We start from the raw sequence: 12,861 nt of genomic DNA, 5'->3' as shown, positions 1-12,861 counted from the left end.
GCGGTAGAAGATGAATGAATGAATGAATAAAAGGTTGTTTCTTCAGAGGAACATTCATCAATATGCAGCTACATAGATCCAATAAATAAGCAAAATATTTCTGCACAGATTAAAATAATGCGCTTAATAATTGAAATTGCATTGACAATTTGTTTTTAGGATTTCAATCTTCATTTCAAATTGTATTTCCTGTTAGCTGCTAGGTGGCGCTACGTGATGTCGCGACCCAAATATAGGTTCAGGTTCGGCGTCCAATCACATTTCGCACTCGATGACTTCAACGCATGCGCGCTTTTTGTATTTTATAAGCGCTTGAGAAGCTCGGGTGAGTAGTTGGTGGGAAGCTACGTTTGGGCGGGGATGAGGGTTTAAAAATTCACTCTTAATGGAAATGAGTGACAAGTAGTAAGTCAGTATATATGCTGAAAACTCATGTCGTGTGTTATTGGGTTTAAAATGGCGTCATTGCGTATCCATGCAGTCAGAACGCTGCTTTAAGTGACTGTCATTGTTTTTGCTGAGACTAAAATGGTGGACAGGGCTGCATAGTAGCTGCAAGCAAGCTAACATGACGCTGTGTTGATGTTCCGAGTAATTAGTGCCTTGCTGTTTGAGAGCATTAGAGACATAAGACCTACAGACGTGTAAAACCCTTTGGTTTGTATGAAATACTTATCCACATTTACATATAAACCTGTTAGCAGCTAGCTAACGTTAAACACCTGCATTGTTTTGTAAATCAAAGCTAACGTGCTAGAAAGCGTGCTAACTTGTAAACATGAAAAGATAAACAGAAAGAATGTATTTCTGGAGAATTTCTTACCGAACATGTTCTGATAGATGTTAAATGTTTCAGTAAAACTGAAGGACACAAGTTCCAGCCACCTGTATACCTTGAGTTTGTCTTAGTTACACATACACATTGGTCTTGTACAAAGTAAATATATCATGCTCATACATCTACTTTTACTTTTGCTGCAGGCATCAGGATGGACGTGGACAGGGTGGGCTGGGCACATGGTAAACAGTCACTATACCCCCTTTAATCAGAGTGGTGGGTTTTGGTGAGTGCCTTTGACTCGCCATGACTATGCGAACCGCTGTGTTCAAGAGTGGAGGAACCAAGCTGGACACGGACAACGGTGACCAAGCTAAAAAACAAGAATTTCAGACCAGCATAAAGAAGGAGGCTGCTGAGGGTTTTGTGCGAGTTCCTGGAATCCTGAGCAACATTTACAATAGCACTGAGCAGCATTTTCACAGCAAAACCCTTTCTACCAGCCAGAGCAGTGCAGGCAGACCTGTTCTGTCATCGGCAGCAAGGAGGGGACAGGAAGAGAACTGGGTGAACCTGGGGGCTTTGACTCTTCCGCTGACCAAGCAGATGGGGGCTGAGGGTACCCCTGGCAAAAGTAAGTCGCTATTTGGACACACCAGTCATAACCACATGGGCAAGATGGATCCAGTGGCATCCAATGGCAGCAAGCAGCCTAGGAAGGCAGGAGGAGGCGTGGCAGTGGCAGGGGTCCCCTCACCAGAGCATGGTTCTGATGGAAAACGGCGGAATGTGATGAAGGGCACAGGCCACACCACCAACCAGTCTGGCTGCATTCGTCAGATCCTGCTGCTGCAGCTAGAACTGATAGAACAGCAACAACAGCAACTGCAGAACAAGAACAGGGAGATAGATGATCTCAAAGCTGAAAAGGAGATGGTATTAAGATGCAGAATTTTATTGACCTTCTTACACAATTAGAATTTTTTCCCAAAATGTAATTTGTCTCTGACTGAAAAACCCCAAAATATTTGGATTTTAAAAAACAGATGCCCTGGTTTAAGGCCAGGCTAATTTAAATATGTTTAGATTATATTTGTTTCCTCCAACTATGATATACTATAAACACACAACCATAGTTAGTTAATTAAGTGAGAAACTTTATAATTTATGACCTTATATGAGTATGGAAGTACTAATGGCATTTTGCCCATCATGCAATTATTTTTGTTTAGTTGGCGGCACGGATTGAGCGTATGGAGCGGCGGTTACAGATGGTGAAGAAAGATGGCGTTGATGGTCGTCCCACTCCTCGTCGCAGGGAGTTTCTAGATGCTGTCCCATCAGAAAGCACAGGGCAGTCTGAGGGTCAGTGTCATACCCCGCGACAATCGAATATTGAAAAAAGTGGCAGGAACCTGAAACGGTATTGATTTTACATCTTGTGAATACTTTCAACTTTTGTATAAAAAAGTATTAACTAAAAATATAAAAATATACGGTTCTATATAATTGTCTAAAATATGTGGTTTATGCTTTAATCTCGTTAGGAGATTCCTTTTTCAAGAATCCAGGACGTCAAGGTCTAGACGTGGGCATCCAAAAACACCCCCTCCAAAAGAAAGCCAAGCTTTGGAGGAGGAGTCCCAGGAAGAGTTGGAGCCTGAAGTAAGGTCACCAGGTTCATCCCTGGACGAATCAGAAGAGCTGCCTTACATGGCGACCACTGAGATGTATCTCTGCTGCTGGCACCAGACTCCACCTTCACTATGGCGAGATCAGTCTCCTGTTAAGGAGGACACGGTTGCTGGTGAGCACACTTTAATCATAGTTAACACAAATGACATACGTTTTCGCCACTTGTTTGATTATTTTTTGCAGGTTATTATTTAGCCATGTAATCCTTAGTCCGTTATCATCCATAGTCCATCCATGTCCTGCCTAACATGTAATTGCAATGATGCCCAAAAACTGCAGTCAAGTAAAAGTATAACAGAAAAAAATATTTTGTAACGCATGTGTTCCTTTTATCCCAATTTTAGTCCCTTCCTGGCGAGAGAGTATTGTGGAACCACTGGACGACGAAAAGGCAAATGAAATAGAGGTAAAAGACAGATTAAAAAAGTATTTACCACACAAATAAATTATAAATTCACAACTAATTGCTGGATCTCCAATTATTGTTCATTGGTATTAGTTGTTGCTTACAAATTTAATTGCTTCAAAATTTGTGATTCAGCAGGAGAGCTGAATTTTACATGTATTTTTTGGATTTGTGTCCTGAATCCAACTGAAACAATTAAATATTAGTGCAGTCTTGAACCCAAAAAATATAATACTAATTACAATTTTTCCAATCAGAGTTTGGATGACAACGTTTTTCTGAAGAGACATTCAAAACTAGAGCTGGATGAGAAGAGACGAAAAAGGTAGTTGATAACTTCTTTGAGGCACTTTTTAAACTTGCATGATTTCCTTTCATTTTTTTTAAATGCCTTTTGTCTTTCAGGTGGGATATTCAGCGTATTCGGGAGCAGCGGATGTTCCAGCGCCTCCAGCAGAGGATGAACAAGCAGAAGGTGATTCAGGAGAGTGAGCCAGAGCTGCTGTCCTTTTATCCTGAAGCTGAGGATGGTATGTCACTTGCATTGCTACGGCTCATTATGATGGTAAAAAAATGGTTGGTGACCATTAACTGACATGTTTTTGTTCTTGTAGTGGATTCTGTAATGATCACGCCTTTCCTGCCAGTGGTTGCATTTGGCAGGCCTCTACCTAACCTCACACAACAGTAAGTTTTGTAAAGCCATTGATAAAATTTACCATGTTTGGTGTTATTATAGTCAGTTTAAACCACATCCCCTAAATGTATGTGTGCCATTTACAGAAATTTTGAAATACCATGGTTAGATGAGCGAAGCCGAAGCCGACAAGAAGTGTCTAAGAAGAAGACGCCCCATCGGACCTGCCGGAAGTGAAGCAGTCCTGCTCGAGTGATCTCACACATGTTAAGAGGCTGAATCAGTTTGACTGTCCTGTGGTATATTCTGTGCTACAGAATCATCTTTTCAAAATACTACGTAGTTGATTGCCCTGAAGTCACCATCAATCTTCAAAAGACTGATCCTCACATAAGCTCATTTGGCACCCTGAATGACACACAAGCTGCAAGATGAATGAAAGCCGAGATGTCAAAAGTTCATACTCATTGTTGCACTGCAAAATGTGACGTTGCTGTATTCTGGTTGCTTTGGTGTTTTCCCACGCAAGTTAAACTTTACAGTTGCGGTACGGACCAAACCTCAAATCATAATCGAATGCAGTTTAACAGAGAATGTTATTTAATCTGTGTTTTTGCCTTTCTGTTCATTGTGAATAGTTGACAATATAGTGTAACATCTTGTAACATAGTGTTGACGGAGTTAATGGAAAAAAGATCTAATGCACCTAAAAAAACAAAAACATTTAAGGTATTAAAGTACCTTCAAGTTATATTTGTGTTTCAGATCTTAATCATTTAAAGTAGATATAGCTGGTATGTAGTGTTTACAAAATAAGCTGTTAAATGATATCTTTTGACACATTTATTTATTTTGATCATTTTATCAGATGGTTTAATTTATGGTGCCTTGTAGCCTGGAACTGAACTCCTTTAGGGTGTCATGATTATAATGGTCCATTATCGGGGTGGGGATCAATATATTTGCAAATTTATTCACACACAAAAGCCCTTTAGCCCTTTATTACACACCAGATCTGCTCAAGGGGGTAAAAACCACTTGGTCCTGAGTAGTGGTGGGTTTTTGAGGGACTGGCGCCCACCTGCTTTCACTCATCACCAAACCGCGGTCTAAACGCTGAAACTTCATTTCTACAATACAGAGATATAAAGACGATATTATTTTGACGCTATTTTTTCTCTTTGACTTTCGGGCACTTTAGATAGAAAAAAACCCCACAAAGGTCTCGGAGCAAATATGTTAATTACAATACAATATCTTTTGTTCTGAATGAAGTTTCTCATAAAATCTTCGTGTTGAACTTACAGACGTTATTATGGCTTTATAACAGCTATGTAGGCTGCGTGAAAATCCCCTCAAATGACGTGGCGGTGGGAGGAAATTACGACTTTATTACCACCCACACTTCCTCACGTACTTCCGGTTTCCCTTCCTTGTGTGCTAAGATGGCGGACCGGCGACGACGAAGGAGGCGCGCGTCTCAGGACAGCGAAGATGAGGACGAATCTGCGTCCGGGTCGGAGAGAGGGAGATCAGCTTCCCCTAGCGGGAAGACTCGCCCTAGAATCCCCGAGCCGGGGGAATCTCCAGTCGGACGCGTTGTCAAGAAAAACGACGTCGAATCTGAGTGTGTGAGTGTCTCAGCTTGCTACCACTTTAGCCACGAAACTGCTAGCAAGTCAGACTACTTCTATACAGACGGAGAATAATCCTATCAGCTTCCTTGTACGAGTTGTTCGGGTTAAAACGTTAACCAACGAATAGAGCAATTTTGGCTCGTTGGAAACATTTCCTTCTGGTCTCATTAAGGCACTTTAGCCGCCACCACCTCAGTCATCAGTAAAGTCCTCATCATTCTAGCTGTTTGTTCTGTGCTAAAGCTTTAGCAAGGCGATGGAAATGAGTGTTAGATGGAGTTTAACAGTTCTTTTTTCAACACGAGTTACAGCGTTAAACCTTTCAGTTTTGTAAAAATCCCACAGAGAATTTGAAGAGTTATGGAGTCGTATTTTGAAGCTAGACGACACACATTTTCTCTTGTTTACAGTATAGGACTAAAGTGTTCTCTTCATTTACATCAGATATGAATTGACCTCACTTGAAGCCCTTATAGTTAGACCTTCGATACTTTTTTTTTGGACATCATTGAATGGACTATTAATCCTTAAGAGTTAAACTATTAAAAATGTTTGCTTTTTAATGCATCTGTCTTCTTAATCTGTTGACTAGAATGCACACACTTCACATCACACACGTTCACAGCATAAAATGCATACAATACACCCTATTGTGAGTCTTTTGTGAAAGTATTTGTTCTGATCCTTGTTCATTTCTGTCTGCCGTGGCCCTGATATCAGTATCTCACTCTATGGTTGATTTGTTTCTTCTTTATTATTACTTGTATCATTTTGTCCATTGATTAGAGAAAGATTTAAAAACACGATGTAGTGAGGGTGATTTATACAAGACTGATTTTTGAAAGCTTGGTTCTTGAAAGCTTGCAATCGATTGTGTTGAATGTTTGCTGGTGGTTTGTCAGCGTGGAGCCTGTGTCTAACTGTGGTTTCCAACCCCCTGTAGGAAAGTGAAGATGGTGTCGGTGAAGGTGAGTGGATTTCTGTTGTTTGTTTGTTTCAAAAGTCCAGCCTTTTTTATTAAATTATTTAACACCTTTTAATAAGGTGTTACAGACCTTGTATTCACTTTATAGTTATTACGTCAGTGATATATTTTTGGGGTGATGGAACATTCATGGAACAGCAGTGACCCAGACATGATGTCATGTTACCATGTGTGGTGATTACACTCTTACATCCAAATAATATCTGGTGGATCTATAATGTTCATAACTATGATGGTTTAGGTAAAGGTGGCTGATTGTATACCAGCAAAAGAATGTACAAGACAGGGTTATCTAATAACCAGGCAGTGGAGTGTGTGTGTATATAATGTGGTGTTAGCGGTGCATCTAGCTATCTGATGCTGAATCTTTTGTTCCTCCAGCTGTCCTTTCTGACTATGACAGTGCGGATCCGGAGGAGAACGGCTCGCACTCGGAGGTGAGTCACCATGGCAACACAGACCAAGGGCTGTTGAGATCTGTCATCATAGAGTAGCCCTGCACTGCTCATCTGATGCTCTTGATGCTAGGGTTTAATTTAATAAACAGCTTTGTAATGTTTTTAATCAAGCGGGTTGAATGCTTAAAAGAACCCGAAAAGCAAAGCACAAAAATTATACCACCTGTGTCTATTCACATGTACTACTTCTGTAGCTTTTAGTTTATGATCTCAATATTCAAGCTGCTGATGTTTTGCTGTGTTTGAGAATTCATGATGTCACCATGTTTCGTTCAGAGGTTGACGTTTCGTTCACGGATGAATGAAACACCTTATCTGTATAAGTAAACAGTTCAATGCCGTTAATGACTCTCACATAAAATATTTACATTTATATGAAATCTACAGCACTTGGCAGATGTGCCAGGCGGTTGCCCCTGAGCCTGGGATCATGATGATATAAATAGGTTATGGTCTGATGATAAAATATTTTGTTTGCGTGAGTTATTATAACAATATTATCTATGTATTTGTAAATCTGTTAGTGGACTTGAGTGTGTGTGTCTGTGTGTGTGTATATATAAATGACTGCTAGTAAAGGTAATATTCATATTCAATCATAAATTTAACCTTGAAAAAACTACATCCTAATAGCAGGTGCTATTGCTTATGTGGGCGTATCGTGTGCTGTATTTTATAACTTTGTCTCCTACAGCAATGTAACTATGAACAGGCTTTTGCTTTTGTTTAGCAAAGATGTTTCACAAATGGAGGTTAAATTGCTTTAAGTGTAGTGCAGTTTTGTTGATTATGTAGTTGTCTTAAATTGATCAACATGCAGATTTGCAGTATTTTGTAATCATTTATCCCACAAATGGGATAATGCAGAGAGCTGCCAACATTTGTGCATTTTTGTGTAGGAGCTCTTCATACTCTTATGTTAAAATGCTGTTAGGAGCTCACATTCCAATGACTGGCTATTTTTTTTTTTTTACGAAAACTAAATCCTCTTGTGTCCATTTTCCTTTCTGTTTTAGATTATTTGGAGAATTTTTGTGTACTTGGATCTTAGATGTATACTGCAAATTTGAAGCATCATTGAAAACTTTTTAAGATTACAATACTAAATTTAATCTGTGACGTGAGGAATGCAATGCTAAGAGTAGATTAACACTAGTATTTGTCTCAGGGAGGAGAGGAAGAGGAGGAGGAGGTTGAGCACTGCAGTGATGAAGATGCTGCACGCCAAGCCACAGAGCAGAAAGCAGCAGCAGCAGCAGCCACCACTGATGCTCCCACTGAAGTTGTGGGAGAGGTGGGTGAAGAAGAAGGAGAAGTGGAGGAGGAAGAGGAGGAGGAAGAGGAGGAGAAAGAAATAAAAGAAGTGAAGAGTGATGAGAAGGGCAACTTGGCAGGAGAGAGGCAGAGTGGAGATGGTCAGGTATGGAACAAAAAGCAAAATGGATGTTGTCCTAATCGGAAATGAATAGTGCTTTAAGAATCTGTTTTCTAGTCAGTTTTTAATAGATACAATAGATTTGGTTCCTTTATTGCATTATTAAGGCTTTTGTTGATTTTAGGCTATTTTTGAGGGAAATAACTCTAATGTTGTAAACTGCACTCTTCTCAGGAGAGCACAGAGGATCCTGAGAACAAGTTAGCTGGTAAAGCTGGACAGAAGTTGGATGATGACGAGGACAGAAAGAATCCAGCATACATCCCCCGAAAGGGACTGTTTTTTGAGCATGATGTGAGAGGCCAGGCTCAAGATGAAGAGAGGTAAAATACTGGAGGGGGAAAAAACGATAGTTTGCTATATAAGGCAATATATTTTTGTTTATCTTTAGAGTCTGTCTAAAGTATGTATTCTGTCTTTTCATGGTGCTCAAATTTCTGCACTACAGAACAATGAATAACCCATTACATGCCTACTATATAGTGAAAGACTAAAAAGGACATTGATGGGTTGCACTGATCACGTTATTTTACTTTTTCCTCCTTTTTGTCTTCCTCCTTCTTTTCGTTTTGTTCTGTTCCCTATTTCTATCAACAGGCCTAAGGGCAGACATCGGAAGCTGTGGAAAGATGAGGGTCGTTGGGAACATGATAAGTTCCGGGAGGAGGAGCAGGCCCCTAAATCACGTGAGGAGCTGATTGCTATTTACGGTTACGACATTCGCAATGGTAACGGCTGCAGTGATACTAGACCGTTCAAGCTGCGGAAGCCCAGGTAAGCATTTGAAAGACAGTTTGGTTTGATGTTCTCTGTAGGTGGTGCTTTCTGTTCAGGTGGAAGCTTTCACAGTATCCCCATGCTTTTAAGACAATTTCTCTAAAAAGGTGTTGCTCAGTTCTCTTGTTAAAAGCTATATACACACAGTGAGACATTACCTTGCTTCTGTTTTTTTTTTTTTTCTTTAAATAATTATTCTTTTATAGGCATCTTGGTCCAATAAACCAAGAGTTCAAGCGTTACAGGGATGGTGAGAAGCCCCCCCGCTCATCATGGCATGGTGCAGCTCCTGGTGCCCGTGGTGCCCCGCCTATGACAATAACTCCCCAGTCAGGTGTTCCTGCTCCTCCTCGTCTCCAGAATAGGCCCTCCACCCAGCCCCCTGCACGCACCTTCCAGAGCAGCCGTCGACCTGACATCAGAAGTCATACTAAAGCCACCACACGACTCCAGGCTTCTGAGAGTGAGAAGGCTCCCAGGCTCAGGGGCAGAGCTTGTCATGGACCCCCTCACCACACCCAGCGCAGCGCACGAGAGGATGAAGAAGAGGAAGGCGAGATTCCAACTGTAGCCACCACTTATACTGCCCATTATTACAAATCTGAGCAGGAGACAACCTCTTCATCACAGCAAAAGGAGGAAAGTGGAACAATGGAGGAACAGTCAAGCACACCTGGCACAGTAAGGGAGGTGTCCCCGCCTCCTGAGAAGCCAGTGGAGAAAAAATCCTACTCTCTGGCACGCAGGAGCCGAGCCAGGCCCTCGGACCTTAGCAAACAGGCCTCTCTGGAAGAGGCAGTGCTCACCCCACAGGTTATCCCCACTGCTGCCAAGAGTGAATCATGGCAGGGTCAGGGAGAGTCAGGCACACAGAGTGGCCTATCAAGGCTGGATCAGGACCTGGCTCGCCTCAATCTGGCTGGTCAAAGCTGGACCCAGAGTCCGCCCTCATACCTCCAGCCTGAGATGAGAGGTACGGTCACTTGCTCTTCTTTTGTTAATTTTTTCCCCTTTATTTTAGAGATTTAATTAATTCCCCATAGGCAGGATTCCGCGCTCTCATTGCCACGGCCCGATTCCCGGGCCGGGAGTTAACCCAGCCACTGAAGAGTTAACTCTGTGTCGGTGCCAAGCCCGGATAAAATGGGAGCGTTGCAATCAGGAAGGGCATCCGGCGTAAAACCTGTGTCAGACCATGTGATTGGCTGTGGCAACCCCGAACAGAGAGCACCCGAAAGGGGAAAAATAAATAATAATAATTCCCCTATGCTGTTATTTGTGTTCTCCTTAGTCTGTCTTTGTATATTTGATTTGCAAACTTGATGTGTTGAAACCAGGCTCTGTGTTGCATTTGAGACAACTTTCTTTGTCCCACAGGCATCCCTAGTTCTATACATATAGGAGGTGGACCTCCCCAGTATGGCAATATGGAGGACATGGTGAGTACCTACTAGATATTAGAAATGCCTAAAGAATAATACTGACTTTCAGTACTACAAACTGTAAATAGTTTGAGCACTGCAGTGGTAAAGAAATGTGTATTAACCGCTTATTTTATGTCCGTGGCAGGGTGTTGGTGGTGGCCGGGCTAAGCGGTATTCTTCTCAGAGGCAGAGACCAGTGCCTGAACCAGCGCCAATGCACATAGGGCTCATGGAGGGCCACTATTACGAACCCAGTGCGTATACAAGACCTACTGAGGGCATTGTGGCTGAATCTTGTACACAATAGAAAAACACAAATGTCTACTTAAGCATTTTTGTTCACTTTATATTTAAATTTATATTTAAAATATATTTACTTAGCATTCGTTAAATACTTAGCGTTTTAGAGTTCAGGAATGTTTTAGGTCAGTTCTGTCTCAAGATGGATTTACTGTTATTCTAGTCTGACTTAATGTTGAATTGTTTTTTCTTAATGGTTGATTATCTAGACACTTACATCCTTGTTTCTGTTATGCAGTGTCATTTCAGGGACCAATCTACGCACATGGTGACAGTCCTGCTACCATGCCACCACAGGGGCTTCTGGTACAACCAGAGATGCACCTGCCCCACCCTACACACCCAAGTAAGCCAACTGCACCCACATGGGTGTCTTTCTCTTGCCCTAGTTGCAGTACTGTACCACGTCTTTTCTATTGTTGATAACTGTATGACGTCCAAAAAGGTATGTCATAGCCTTTCATCTCAGTATGGTCAATTTCACGTTTCTTGTTTTGTGTCTCTTAATAGAAAATTGAAATCGGTGTTAACTGATCAATCATTTATTTCTTACAGGTTTGCATCCGCACCAGTCAGGAGGACCGATTCCAAATGCTGCGCTTTACGCTGCTCCTCCACCCGTTTCTCTGTCTCCTGGACAGCCACCCCCGCAGCAACTGCTTGCCCCACCCTTCTTCCCTCCACCTGGAGTCATGACCTTTAGCAACACCAACTACCCTTACCCTGCTGGAGCTACACTACCCCCCATATACCCTAATGCACAGGTGACCATTTTTTCTTTTTTCATATAATGATTATATATCTCGAGTTCATTAACACATTAATACCTGTATTCTATTCAGGCACAGTCACAGGTGTATGGTGGAGTGACGTATTTTGACACAGTACAGCAGCAAGCTCAACCCAAACCTTCTCCACCACGCCGCACCTCACAGCCAGTCACAGTCAAACCTCCACCACCAGAGGTGAGTCTTACTGATTCTTACCTACAACACATCTCTCCTTAAGAATAGATCTGAGTCTTATTCATCTGAAATGTATTCAGCCTGATGACCCTATATATCATTAAGAGTGTAGTAAGTTACTGTAAATAGAAATAGAATGTTAGCATTAGTTATGTAATGTTATGTTAAGGCTTTTACAATGTTGCCATAAGAGGGTTATTAGTCTTGTTCTAATTTAATAAGTAACACTCTATTAGAAATGGATGACAGACCAAAACCCTCTGTTTAATATTGGGCCATTATTAGCAGTCAGCTTCAGAATTACCTGTTAAAAAAAATCAATTACTGTCAAGTCACCTCTGGCTTGGTTATTACGGATAAATGTCTATTCTTGCTGTATGAAAAATAAAATGATCGAATTGTGTTACAGGACCAGAGCAGGAAGCCCAGTGAGGAAGTGCGCTCCTAACTGCTGCTGAAAGAAGTAACCAGGACCAGCACCACTTGTGGATGAATTTAATCTTCGATGCGTTACATTACCGTGTTTTTTTTTTTTTTTTTTTTTTTTTTTTTTTAAAAAAAAAAGAAAAAAACGTGTAGAGTTTTGATTTTATTCATTTCAAGCATGTCTGCATTCACCTTCATTCAAGGCTCTTTGTAAGTCATGTCTCGATCATATTTTTCATCACCTGATCTGTTTGCTGTGTGCTTCTTCACTTTCGAGGCATGAGTTAGTTGCTGAAGGAAATGTACTGTAAAATATATACGACAAGCCGACACAGAAAGGGGTTTCGCTGCTATTACTCACGATCATAATCATCATAAATAAATGTTTTTTATTCATAATCAAGGCCGTTTTTTTTTTTTTTTTTTTGGATGGGAAAGGCAGATGAAGCGACTGCAAACATTTCATTTAGTGCAGCATGTTGAACGTGTTTGAGGAAAAAAAAAACCTGCCCAAGGCTATTTAGCTCACTGTCTGCAAGTAATGCAATACATATTTGTTGCAAAATAGACCTATATGATAATTATCTGGTGAAATTTTAACCCATTTTGTGTGTTGAAGAATGGAACATGAAAGCAGGTCACCATCATAGAGTAACATGTTAGGACTCTCATTTACCATAGAATTTAAATATATGCATGTAGCGTCTTCAGTTTTATATTCACATTCAGCATTAGAGGGCACTTTCTTTGGCCTGGCAGTCTATGCATCCCTGTATTGTATTGTATTTTTTATTTTTATTTTTTTCCTTCTTCCTCTTCCCCCACCTCCATATCTGTGTAAATGTTTTAGTATCTAAATTAAGGCAATATGTTTCAGCTATAGTGCAGTTTCCAGACTGGTCATTGAGGGCAGGACGTGTTGAGCTGCAGCATGGTGT

General features: G+C 41.1%; 2 protein-coding genes across 3 annotated transcripts; both read left to right on the top strand.

Annotated features, from left to right (window-relative positions):
* The first annotated feature begins 211 nt into the window (after positions 1-211).
* On the top strand, positions 212-4,267 carry msl1a (MSL complex subunit 1a). 2 transcript variants are annotated; one of them, XM_060891957.1, is made up of 9 exons: positions 212-325; positions 982-1,714; positions 2,011-2,201; positions 2,326-2,585; positions 2,818-2,879; positions 3,137-3,204; positions 3,285-3,409; positions 3,494-3,566; positions 3,663-4,267. In XM_060891957.1, the coding sequence occupies exons 2-9, from the start codon at positions 1,085-1,087 to the stop codon at positions 3,751-3,753; spliced, it is 1,500 nt and encodes a 499-aa protein (XP_060747940.1). In that variant the 5' UTR covers positions 212-325; positions 982-1,084; the 3' UTR covers positions 3,754-4,267. The 2 variants fall into 2 exon arrangements, with proteins under 2 accessions (XP_060747940.1, XP_060747942.1); XM_060891959.1 differs by lacking the exon at positions 212-325 and adding an exon at positions 517-657.
* A 664-nt stretch (positions 4,268-4,931) lies between these two features.
* casc3 (casc3 exon junction complex subunit) lies at positions 4,932-12,322 on the top strand. The gene is made up of 13 exons (XM_060891956.1): positions 4,932-5,147; positions 6,097-6,121; positions 6,520-6,575; positions 7,765-8,016; positions 8,206-8,354; positions 8,629-8,805; positions 9,015-9,781; positions 10,186-10,247; positions 10,378-10,486; positions 10,771-10,878; positions 11,088-11,296; positions 11,375-11,497; positions 11,907-12,322. Exons 1-13 carry the CDS (start codon positions 4,962-4,964, stop codon positions 11,943-11,945), a joined length of 2,262 nt encoding a protein of 753 aa, XP_060747939.1. The 5' UTR covers positions 4,932-4,961; the 3' UTR covers positions 11,946-12,322.
* Positions 12,323-12,861: the final 539 nt, after the last annotated feature.

Source organism: Tachysurus vachellii, chromosome 18, assembly GCF_030014155.1.
Source record: "Tachysurus vachellii isolate PV-2020 chromosome 18, HZAU_Pvac_v1, whole genome shotgun sequence".
Lineage (NCBI taxonomy): Eukaryota > Metazoa > Chordata > Actinopteri > Siluriformes > Bagridae > Tachysurus > Tachysurus vachellii.
Note: the sequence above shows the minus strand (reverse complement) of the source record. Positions and strands in the feature narration are given on the sequence as shown.